Here is a 13267-nt window from a genome sequence, read left to right on the forward strand (position 1 = left end):
TTATGTTAATCCCACAAATGGAGCCCCCGGTGGCGCAGTGGGTTAAAGCACTGAGCTGCTGAGCTTGTTGAGCGAAAGGTCGCAGGTTCGATTCCGGGGAGCGGCGTGAGCTTCCGCTGTCAGCCCTAGCTTCTGCCAACCTAGCAGTTCGAAAACATGCAAATGTGAGTAGATCAATAGGTACCGCTCCGGCGGGAAGATAACGGCGCTCCATGCAGTCATGCCGGCCACATGACCTTGGAGGTGTCTACGGACAGCGCTGGCTCTTCGGCTTAGAAATGGAGATGAGCACCACACCCCAGAGTCAGACATGACTGGACTTAATGTCAGGGGACTACCTACCTACCTTTAATCCCACAAATAATAGTAAGTATTTTTATATTATTAATATATCAGTATTAGTAATATATTGTTAGGAGTATTAGTGTACTAATAGGAGACTAATAGGAGACTCTGTGGAGACTAATAGGAAACTGTGGAGACTAATAGGAAACACACCCACCCCGCCTTCGCCCTCTGAGGCGAATGAAGAAGCAAAGGAAGGAAGGGAAGAAAGAAAGAAGCGCGGAGAGCTTTGCCGTTGGGCGCGCGCGCAGGAGCGAGGCAGGGCGCATGCGCACAGCGGAAGGATTCGAAGGTCGGTGTAGGACGACACACACACGCACAGAGAAAAAAAGAAGATCCCTCCGCGCCTGTGACCCGCCGCCAGAGACTGAGGCAGGCGGAGGTGGGAGAAGAAGAAGAAGAAGCCCCGCCCCCTCGCTTGCGCCGCTCCTCCTCCTCCTCTTCCCCCCTCCCTCCTCCTCCTCCTCCTCCTCCTCCCCCCAGCCGGGTGTGAGGAGGGGGCACCCCGAGGGTTGCTTGGCCTTCCTTCTCTCCTTCCTTCCTCCCTTCCCCCCTCCCCTCCCGCTCCTCCCTCCTCCCCCTCCCCCTCAGGTGGGGATCGCTTCGAGAAGCCCGTCCCAGCGTCCTTTGCGGCCCCAACATGGAGGAGCTGGCGGTGGAAGTGCGCGGCTCCAACGGGGCCTTCTACAAGGTAAGGCCTCGCTCGCCCGCCCGCCCTCAACCCTCATGGGGAGCTACAACAGGCATGGGCAGGCTCGGGCCCTCCCTCAGCGGGTTTGGGACTCCAACTCCCACCATTCCTAACAGATTCAGGCCCCTTCCTTTTCCCCTTCAGCCGCTTAAGCGGCTGAGGGGGAAAAGGAAGGGGCCTGAGGCTGTTAGGAATGGTGGGAGTTGGAGTCCAAACCCCCTTGAGGGAGGGCCCGAACCTGCCCATGCCTCTATAAGTTTGGGGCTTTGTTTGTGTTGGTAGAAAACCCCTTTTCATCAATACATTGTATCCCCCCTAAAAAAAATAACATTAAGCCAGGTAAGGCGTGTATGTCCCTCTCTCAATGTCTATGTTTAGATACATAATAATAATAAACTTTATTGTGTTGGTAGTAATAAAAATAATAATAAACTTTATTGTGTTGGTAGAAAAGCCCACTTCATCAATACATTGTATCTCCCCTAAAAAACAACAACATTAAGCCAGGTAAGGCGTGTATGTCCCTCTCTCAATGTCTATATTTAGATACATAATAATAATAATAATAATAATAATAATAATAAACTTTATTGTGTTGGTAGAAAAGCCCACTTTATCAATACATTGTATCCCCCCCTAAGAAAAACAACATTAAGCCAGGTAAGGCGTGTATGTCCCTCTCTCAATGTCTATATTTAGATACATAATAATAATAAACTTTATTTGTACCCTGCCACCATCTCCTCAATGGGGACTCGGAGCGGCTTACATGGGGCTTAACCCGAACAAGAATTAAAATATAACAATACTGCTTTGATTTGGATGGAAAATAGGAGAAAGGCAAGTCAGAAGTATGTGCATCAATAGGAGCATAGTGTCTAGATCTAGGGAAGTCATGCTACCCCTCTATTCCGCTTTGGTTAGACCACACCTGGAATATTGTGTCCAATTCTGGGCACCACAATTCAAGAGAGATAGGGACAAGCTGGAAGGTGTCCAGAGGAGGGCGACTAAAATGGTCAAGGGTCTGGAGAACAAGCCCCATGAGGAGTGGCTTAAGGAGCTGGGCATGCTTAGCTCAAATGAGAGGAGATATGATAGCCATGTATAAATATGTGAGAGGGAGCAAGCTTGTTTTCTGCTTCCTTGGAGACTAGGACGCGGAACTATGACTTCAAACTACAAGAGAGGAGATTCCATCTGAACATGAGGAAGAACTTCCTGATTGTGAGAGCCGTTCAGCAGTGGAACTCTCTACCCTGGAGTGTGGTGGAGGTTCCTTCTTTTTAAACAGAGGCTGGATGGCCATCTGTAAGGGGTGATTTGAATGCAATATTCCTGCTTCTTGGCAGGGGGGTTGGACTGGATGGCCCATGAGCCTCTTCCAACTCTTTGATTCTATGATTCTATGAATACAAATTGCAATAAAATAAACAACATAACATTAAAATAAAACATCAAAGCATATAAAACAATATACACAGAACATAGGGACTAAACATAAGATACATAAGGAGAGGAAGGAAGTAATATACACAATAGAAATTATTATAAAAAACAAAGAGGGAAAACAAGTTTTGGGCTGTGTTTGAGGAGTTTGTGAATATATTATATTCCCCACAATATTAAGTCAGGCAATCCCTCTATATCTATATGTATCTATATAAATAAAAATGTAATGTACGTGTGTGGGATTAATATAACTCAAAAAGCACTGGGCAAACTGACACTAAATTTGGACACAATACATCTATCAGGCCAATGAGTGGCCATCACTCATAAAAACACTGAACCCTCTATCTATATAAATGTAATGTATGTTTGTGGAATTAATATAACTCAAAAAGCACTGGACGAACTGACACCAAATTTGGACTCAATGAGTGGCCATTACTCATAAAACACTGAACCCTCTATATATCTATATAAATAAAAATGTAATGTATGTTTGTGAAATTCACATAACTCAAAAAGCACTGGGCAAACTGACACCAAATTTGGATACAATACATCTATCGGGCCAATGAGTGTCCATCACTCATTAAAACACTGAACCCTCTATATATCTATATAAATAAAAATGTAATGTATGTTTGTGGGATTAATATAACGCAAAATGCACTGGACAAACTGACACCAAATTTGGACACAATACATCTGTCAGGCCAATTAGTGGCCATCACTCATAAAAACACTGAAAAACACAGTGGAAGAGAATTTAAAAAGCCAAAATAATAATAATTAAAAAAAATACATTACAACGCATGCACAAAAACACATATATACATAAACACACATTATATACATATACACAAATATATATAAACATATATGCATATATATATACACACACACACACACAACATATATACAGAAGGGGGAGGACAGAAGGAAATAAAGTGATAGAAGAAAGGAAAGAAAGAGAGAAGGAAGGAGAGAAGGGATGAAAGACAGAAAGAGGGAAGGAAGGAAGAAAAGAGAGAAGGATGGAACTCGAGAGCAAAGGAAGGGAGGAAAGAAAAATGTAGAGAAGGAAGAAAGAAGAAGGGAAAGAAAAAGAGGGAAGGAAGTAAAGAGAGAGTGAAGAAAGGAGAGAAAGAGGGAGGGAAGGTTGGCCACAGCAATGCGTGGTGGGTACAGCTAGTAAACAATAAAAATTACTATAAAAAAGAGGGAAAATACGTTTATGGGCTGTGTTTGAAGAGTTTGTGAACATATTGTATTCCACACAATATTAAGGCAGGCAAGGCCTATCAATACCTCTATATCTATATAAATAAAAATGTAATGGACCTTTGTGGGATTAACATAACTCAAAAACCACTGGACGAACTGACACCAAATTTGGACACAATACATCTATCAGGTCAATGAGTGGCCATCACTCATAAAAACACTGAAAAACACAGTGAAAGAGACTTAAAAAGCAAAAAAATTAAAAATACATTACAACGCATGCACAAGAACACAAATATACACACACATATATACACACACAAAACACATATACACGACTGGGCCACAGCAACACGTGGCAGGGGACTGCTAGTATACACACACATGCGCACACACACACAGGAAAACGTTGTATTTCTACAGTATTAAGCCAAGTAACACATGCCATGAATAGTTTATGTTCCCCATAATATTAAGCCAGGTAGGGCTTATCTCTTCCTCTCTCAATATATATATTTACTTATGTACATGCATACATAGTTTTGACTTGTGTTTAAGGAGTTCATGCATACTCTGTATTCCCCATAATATCAGGCCAGGTAAGGTGTATCTCTCTCTCTCTCTCTGTGTGTGTATCTATCTGTATACACACACACATACATACATACATACCTACAAACATAGAAAGAAAGAAAGAAAGAGGAAAGTCACATACATGATAAAATTATTAAATTTTAATAGGGGAAATAAGTTTTGGGCTGTTTGAGGAGTTCATCAATATCTTGTATTCCACACAATATTAAGCCAGGTAAGACTTATCTGCCCCCCTCTCATTATATATTTATTTATTTACACACATTCATAGAAAAAATGAGAGAGAGAAAGAGGGAGGTGACATACATAATAAAACCATTGAAAGAAAGAGGGAAAACGAGTGTTGGAATACCTTGTATTCCCCACAATATTAAACAAGGTAAGGCTTGTCTGTCCCTCTCTCTCTCTCTCTCTCTCTCTCTATTTTTATTTACATACGTATGTAGTAAGAGAAAGAAAGATGGAAGTGATATACATAATAAAATTATTAAAACAAAGAAAGAAAGGGAAAATTAGTTTTTGGTTGTGTTTGAGGAGTTCATGGATACATTGTATTCCCCATAATATTAAGCCAGGGAACACTTATTTGTCCCTCTCTCAATATATAAACATATTTACATACATACATAGAAAGAAAGAGAGAGGGAAAATAAGTTTTGGGTTATGTTTGAGGAGTTCATGAATACATTATATTCCACATGATATTAAGCCAGACAAGGTTATCTGTTCCTCTCTCAATATATATATTTACTTACAGACATATATCCAGGGAAAGAAAGAGGGAAAATAAATATGGGCTGTGTTTGATGAGTTCATGAATACCTTGTATTCCCCACAATATTAAACCAGGTGAGGTGTATCCCTCTCCTCTCTCTATACACATACATACATACATACATACAGAGAAAGAAAGAAAGTTTTGGACTGTGTTTGTTGAGTACATAAATACCTTGTATTCCCCATGCTTTTAAGCCAGGTAAGGCTTATCTGTCTGTCCCTCCCTCAATATATACATAAAGGAAGAGGGAAAATAAGTTTTAGACTATGTTTGAGGAGTTTATAAATATGTTGTATTCCCCATAATATTAAACAAGGTAAGACATCTCCTTCCCTCAATATCTTTATGGAGAAAATAAGTTTTGGGGAGTGCATTGTACACTGTATTCCCCACTATATTGTATTGTACCTCCCATAATATTAAGTGAGGTAAGGCTTTTCTCTTCAAAAGGTGGGCCAAAAGTCACAAAGGGTTTTCTATTTTTAACTGTTTTGTTTTAAAGTTACAATACTATAGCATCATATGAAGTATATATAGGAAATAGTTACATTAGATGTAAAATCTTTTCAATCCCCCAAAGGTTATTAAAACATCCCATGCCTCTGACTATTGCCCCACCCATCTTATGTTTATGTGTGAAAAGTAAGTGTGTATGTGTGTGTGGGGGGGGGGGGTATTGTATGGGGTGGTTGGCTAGGAAAGGCTAGGGGAGTCAAGGAAATAGGTTTTATGGTGTAAGGAGATAATGGGAATGGAAGAGGCCACCTTGTGAATACGTTGTATGCCCCATAATATTAAAAGGAGACAAGACTCTTCTCTTTTGTTCTTTAAATATTTATGAATGTAAAGGCAAAGTGTGTTTGTGGGGATTATATGAGAGCAATTAGGTAGAGAAAACAATATTGGGACGAGAAAGTAATACATTTTGGGGAGTGTGGGAGCAGAGGGATGGTGGTAGTAGAGTATGTTGTATGCCCCATAATATCTTTTGACTTACGCACCCCTAAAGTGTGCCCTAGAAACTGAACAAGTGAAGGGTTTCCTTTGGGTTGGGCAGGGCTATGCCCTTTGGAGATTTGAAAACACTTCAATAACATTTCTCAGGGTTTTGTTGTGTGTATGTGTGTTTCCTTGAACTATTAGATAAATAGCGACGAGTGGAAAAGGGTTGTTCCAGGATTGTATGTTATTTTAATCTGTATTTGTAGCCCCCAAGGGAAAGCACAAGGGTAGGTTGTGTCTTGCAGTACTCGTAAATGTGTATAGGGGATTCTCTCTTCTGTTAGTCATAACAGTATTTTTTTTAAAAATCAATTGCTAATGTTTTATTAATCTCAGAATGCGTGGAATCGCACGTGGGATAATTAAAAAGAACTTATTGGAATGTATGGTGCTTTTAGAATATTTTTACAGTGGGGTGAAGTGGGATAAAATCTAAGTTCTACTGTAGATGTTGGTGAAATTCTAATAACACAAAATATAGGGTACTTTGTTTAAAATAAGGCTTACAAAATTAGGAATGTGGGGCAACTTTAATACTTTGAGGGGCTCAGAGTTTATTTATGTCATCAGAACTCTTCCTTCACTGCCACCCTCTCTGGAATGCCAGGATGTTGCAGGATCAATACAGGATACCCTCAGCTGTTGCCTGTCAGTCTTGCTCCCTCAGCCAAGCCTTGGATGCTTGAAAATCCTGTATCTTTTTATGGCGTGAGGCCTCTGTGTTCCTTTACAGGAGAGCTGATAGCTGTCAGCATTGTGAATGTTAAGTTTTATCTTTGCTGTGTAAGTTCCTTCTATTTAGACATACATGCAGGACAATTACAACAGTATTATCATTTCCTGTATTTTTTTCTTCTTGTTCCTTCTTGTTAAATATCAATAATTTCAATGTGAAACCATATTATTAATGGTATTTGCTGTTTATTAGGTAATACTAGACGTTCAAGAATTTCTCATTTGCAAAACTGTACAGTTTTGAAGGTCTGACTGTATTTGCATTTCAGTTTTCACTTTGTACACAGATCTGAATGGCTTCTGCTTCGCAGCTGTATGATAAAGTAGTATCTTTGCGTCATTTATTTCTAGAACACTTTTCTACAAAAAGAGGTATTTTGTAAACACTACATTAAAATGTAAACAAATTCTCCATCCTAAAAATGCAGGGTTTTGTTTTTTTAACTAGAGAAGACGCTACTGGTTAGTAGTGTTTGAAATTTCTAGAAAATAATACCTTGATTTTCTTTATGACCTTGAATGTATAATAAAGCTGTGCCGTAGTTTTCACTCCTGGAATGCTCAAATATTTGTACATACTAAATACAAAGTTAGGGTCTGTCAAACTTGTTGTAATTCCAGAACCTGTGGAATCAAAACTTCCTTTTACTGCAGCTGCGTTCTCTGGTACCAGAGCTTTAACCCTCTTGAACAGCCCTTCAGGATCAACAAAATTGGAAGAGGGATGGGCTATTACCAGTTCTGGCAGAAGTAGCAGAATCTAATGGAAAACATTATTGTATCCCAAACACTATGCTTAACTTGAGCATGTGTGACTTTTTAACCTTTTTATACAGAAGAATGTAGGGATATTTAGGTTCGTTTCCAGCCTACATTAAGGTTTTCCTCACTACTATTTTGGTTTATTTTGTGGGTTTTATTCAATATTAGTGCTTACTGATGAGAAATGTCAGCTGTTTGGGTACATACTCTGATTTGCAGAGATCCTTTTCTTTATTATCGCCATCTTCTGAGACTGAGAGAATGTGACTTACCCAGGGTAATCTGGTAATCCAGACTCTCTAGCTTAATTCTCATCATTTTGCTTGTATAAATATGTGGTGGTGGTGGTGGGGGGGGGGGGGGGCTATTGCGTCTGAAAAGTAAGTTTTTTGATTGGCTAGTAGGATACAAAATATCCTATGAACCTAGATAAAGGCAACCCAATAGTAATAAGAGACGGAACTCCTGTGTATTTATTTATCGTGTTGGAAGCAAATTGAGCATACAGTTATAATGTATAAAAACCACAAAGTTGAAACATTGAAACATGTATTTAGCTTTGGATAGTATAAGGAAGGCTTAACACCCCTGTGGTGTTTCCTTTGCTGCCTGTGTCCCAGTTTGGAAGATTTCACTGTCCTTGTTATAATTGAATTTTGAAAAAAATGGCTTGTTGTGGGAAAAACGATTGGAGATAAAGCTTCAATGGAGATATCTTTTCCCCATGATAACCCTTTCAGGAGCAAATTTCCCTTTTCTCTCACTTTCTGTTGTCTCAGTCCTGTTTTTAACTGTATTTGTAAGTCAGATGTTTGTCACTCAGAGACTCCCAGTACTTTCAGAACTGACCAGCCAATGATTCTTTGAACTGGAATTTGCTTGGATTTATTTTTCATGGACCATTGATAGAGGCTTTTTTAGTCAGGTTTAACCTTTAGTGGGAACATGCCACTCCGGATGTTACTGAACTGCAGCTTCCATTAGACTTCGCCATGGTGAGATGATAGTTCCAGCCAAGCTACATAGCTGAATTCTTGAGAATCAAAATTCAAAAGATTACTTGACAAGATGGAGGAACTTTCCCTATACAATGGAATCTTGACTTACGAGCAGTCCAAGATACGAGCTGTTGCTTCTCTGATTTTCTGTTCTGATTTGCGAATGGTGATCCAAGTTATGAGCCAGAGGAGGAGGCTCCGTACTCTGCTAGCAGGCCCTGTACAAGATGGTAGACTCTCTTGTGTTAGCACTATCTCTTGTGGTAGTGCAACAATATGGTACTTTTGTGAGAGGTAGTGCAAGAGTACCTGCCATCTTGTACTGTAGGGAATTCTATGGTTGTAACAAATCTTGATTTCAGTAAGGCATTTGACAAGGTCCCCCATAGTCTTCTTGCAAACAGACTAGTAAGATGTGGGCTAGGCAAGGCTACTATTAAGTGGATCTGTAATTGGTTAAGCGACTGAACCCAAAGGATTCCCACCAATGATTCCTCTTTATCCTGGAAAGACGTGACTAGTGAAGTGCCGCAGAGTTTGGTCCTGGGCCCAGTACTGTTCAACATCTTTATCAACTACTTGGATGGAGGTTTAGAGGGCATGCTGATGATGTTTGCAGATGATGTCAAATTGCAGTTTCTCAAGTTGCTTCTGACACGATTTTTAAAAGTGCACAAGAAGCTGAACATGAGCCAACAGTGTGATGCAGTAGCTAAAAAAACCAATGGGATTTTAGGCTGAATTGAAAGTGGTATACTGTCTAGATCAAGGGAAGTAATGGTGCCTTTGTATTCTGCTTTGGCCAGACATCACCTGGAATACTGTGTCCAATTCAATTTAAGAGAGATATTGAGAAACTGGAAGGTGTCCAGAGGAGGGCAACTAAAATGATCAAAGTTCTGGAGACCATGCTCTGTGAGAAGGGACTTAAAGCCTGCAGAAGAGAAAGTTGCGAGGTGACATGTTCACCATGTTTAAATATTTGAAAGGCTGTCATTAGGAAGAAGGAGTAGGCTTGTTTGCTGCTGCCCTAGAGACTGGGTTTCGAAACAATGGATTAAAATTAGAGGAAAGTAGATTCTGCCTAAGCATTAGAAAGAACTTCCTCACCGTGAGAGCTGTTCAACAGTGGAACTTTCTGCCTTGGATTGTGATGGAAGCTCCTCCCTTGGTGGCTTTTAAACACAGACTGGATGATACTTGATTGTGTATTTCCTACATGGCAGGAGCTTGGATTAGATGGACCATATGGTCTTTTCCAACTCTTTTATTCTATGATTTTGTGATTAAACTCATGACAAATTACCTGGTTCTCATTCAGCAGCCATGTGATAGAGCCGTTGTGGGAAATTTGCATACATTGGCTGTGATATATGGTATTATAGTAATGCAGTTTTCTAACTCCTGCTTGCTTCCATGTCAGTAGGTTCATTAATCTTGTTTAAGTTTTGGTAAAGGCATGAAAAGGGTATGCACCATTGAGTTGACTGTTGACTTATGGAAAATTCATGAATATCATAGGACTTAATTAGGCAAGGAATACTCATGAATATTCCATGCTTAAGAAAAACCTATGAAATTCATGGGGTTGCCCTAAGTCCACAGGTGTCTTGAAGCCACAGCCCCACTCATTCTGATGTAGAGTTCTCACTCTGGAGAGGAAACTCATATTTTCTATTTCTTGTTTTAATCGCATTGTATATACCCCCTCTTGCATATGGCAGTGGAGAGGAGGATGGGTAGGAAATAGTCTCTACTTATGGTAGTAACTACAAGGTAAGATGGAGAATGTTTAAAATACCCCTCAATTTCCCTCAATTTTCTGTTAGGAGTGGAGAGCTGTATGTATATTCCAACCTTGCAACCTGAGTTGATTGGCACCAAATAACTGTCTGTAGGTAAGAGGGCTCAGCAGGCCAGAATTGTATGTCAGAGAGCAAATAACTGTCCAAAAGATACCTGAGCCAACATTCTTCTAACTGAAGTTGTGATGAAGTGTGTTGGAAATGACTAGGGCAATCCCTCTTCTGGCCTACTTTTTGCTATCATTGTAATCAATCTTGGGCTGAAGGAGGCTTGAATTTCATATTTCGGCCTACCTCTTTGCCAATCTGTTTTTGGCTCCTCTGCCAATATTCCTCACCCAGCAGGACAGTTCTGCCAGCAGTGATTCTCTTGGTACATCTCTGAGATCAGATAGCATAAGGGGGTTTTTGCTAGTAGAAGATAGCTAGCACATCTTTGAATTAGGATTGCACAGTTAGACCAAAGCGGCAAGCAGCCTTTTTAATAAAAAGCATGCATGTATAAGTAGTCCAACCTAGATTCTTTTCCCAAAGAACTCTAAATGGTTGCAGTTTAGATAGTCCTGAAGGAGTTTCTGTTATGAAGGTCAAGGTGGGGAATCGAGCACCACCACCACCCACCCAACTAGAAAATGTTTTAAAGATTTCCTTTCTGCCAGTTTATGGATCTGTCAATATACCATTTATGCACCATAATGGGCAGGATAATGTTTAGACATACCTCAGCCATCTTCGCTTTCCTCATTTGAATAGCAACATAGCTGAAAAGGAGATTTTTCTGTTCACAATGGAGGATTTTTATAAAACCTTGGATTTTCCAGGATAATTGCTCATATGTAAAGCCTTCATGCAAACTATGTAAACTTTTTTCTGAAATATTTCTTTAGAGATGAAGGAACGAATAACTAACAAATATAGGGGTAAATAGTCTCTTGTTCTGTGTGCAGGAAAGTGGGGTGCTTGTGGATGTGAGCTGGGTAATGTCTGAAGAAGGGTAGAGCCACACTGACTGTGTTCAATTGTAAGTGGTGATGCTATAGCTAACTTCACTTGCATTTGTCATGTTCACAATTTTTATTGTATTGTTTTGGGATATTTTGCTAAACTATTTTAATTTTTATCAATAGCTGAATATAAATGTCTGTTTTAGTGTTTATTATTAATACTGCCCATATAGGGCAAATATCAGTTTTTTTAAAAGAAGTTAATTGGGAAAAGGTAGCATTCAGAAGAAATGCTTGTTGTGTTTTGAAACCAACATGGCAGGAGCCTTTCACCTAATTCTTATGGAAAGGACAGGGATTCCTGGTTAACAAACAACCCCTCCCCCCTTTCTCATAAAGAGTTCCAGAATATTGGGGAATTATTTCTTTTAATGTAATTGTACTTAATTATTGTACTTTAAATCAAGATAAATTACATTCTTGGAATCTTACTCTGTAAAGGGCTGGTGTGTAGAAATGGTTTATAAAAAGGACAACTCATTCTAATGCAGTCAGTTCAGTACATAATGCCTTATAAGAATGTGTAATCAGTTGGAGGGTTGCTTTTGTATCTAGCTTCAGGTGATTGATAAAATTGTTGATTGCTTTTGTTACTTTTTTGTTTACAACTGACATCCCAAGATGTTTGAACCCTGGCATAATCTCTTGTCTCCGATGGCAAAGGACACAGGTTCTTTTTTTAAATGTGAATTTGTATTAGAGACTGTTGGATTTTAATAATGGATTTTATGTGGAATTGCAAATTTAAGATGTGAAAACCTTGAATTCGTGAGATGGAAACCCAAAGTGGAGAACATATTTGGGTGAGCTGCTTCTCTCTCACATCTCAAGCAGGTTCTTTTTAACCCTCAATTTTGTATATCTGTAATGAAGGCCAAAAATTGTATATCTGTATCTGTGTGGAATAAAATTAGAATGACTGCTCACAAAAGCTTTATGGGACAAAGGTGAAATAATGCATAATCCTACTCACAATACTTTTATGAATATTTTGAAATCTCTTTCTCTACTGTTTTGTATATACAATATGACCTCCCATATTCACGGAGGGATACATTTCTGGACTTACTATGAAATGAACAGATTCTCTTCCTATCCTTTCATTGTCCAGCTTTCAAAACCATAAATATGACACCATATGGTTATGTTGTTTTTGCTATTGCATTTTTTAAATTGCCTTTTATATGTTGTACACCGCCGTGAGTCGCCCTAGGGCTGAGAACGGCGGTCAACAAATGCAGAAAATAAATAAATAAATAAATATGATGTCATGGACAATCATGACTTTGGTATTCATTGATACATCTTGACACTTGGTGCTCTTGTCTAGTTTCTTTATAGCTGCCAATTAAGTTCTAGGGTATATCTTCACTGTAGAATTAATACAATTTGACACTATTGCCATGGCTTAGTGCTATAAAATTGTGGGAGTTATAGTTTAGTGGGGCACCAGCATTCTTTGGCAGAGAAGGCTAAAAATCTTCTAAAACTACAACTTTCATGATTCTGTAGCATTGACCTATGACAGTTAAAGTTGTGCCAAATTATGTTAAGTCTGTAGTGTGGATGCACACCCCTAGTCTTCTGATTTCTTGACTGCAGTCTCTATTTTCATTAATTACTTATCCAAGATAGGGAAATCTTTGACTATTTCAATGTCTTCATCAACTACTGTAAAGTTAGTTAAATCATCTGTGGTCATTATTTTTGCTTTCCTTATCCTGCCTTTGGAATTTCTTATTAATGGTTCCAATGCTACCATTTTTGCTAGCTGTATACTGTCATCTGCGTTTTTTAAATTGGTGATGTGGCTTCCTTCAGTTTTCATGTCTCCTTCCTTCAAGTCTATTTTAGTTTTACATGTGATATATTCAGCT

General features: G+C 39.1%; 1 protein-coding gene across 2 annotated transcripts in view; it reads left to right on the forward strand.

The window, feature by feature from the left end:
• Positions 1–690: 690 nt before the first annotated feature.
• Positions 691–13267, forward strand: part of FXR1 (FMR1 autosomal homolog 1) — a 44637-nt gene continuing 32060 nt past the window's right edge. The window contains exon 1 of one of the 2 annotated variants that reach the window (XM_060767456.2): positions 691–1036. In XM_060767456.2, coding sequence (XP_060623439.2) covers positions 986–1036 — 51 coding nt within the window. In that variant the 5' untranslated portion in view covers positions 691–985. The remainder of the gene's footprint in view (positions 1037–13267) is intronic. The other variant, XM_060767457.2, reaches the window with a different exon arrangement.

Source organism: Anolis sagrei, chromosome 3 (genome assembly GCF_037176765.1).
Source record: "Anolis sagrei isolate rAnoSag1 chromosome 3, rAnoSag1.mat, whole genome shotgun sequence".
Taxonomy (NCBI): Eukaryota; Metazoa; Chordata; class Lepidosauria; order Squamata; family Dactyloidae; genus Anolis; species Anolis sagrei.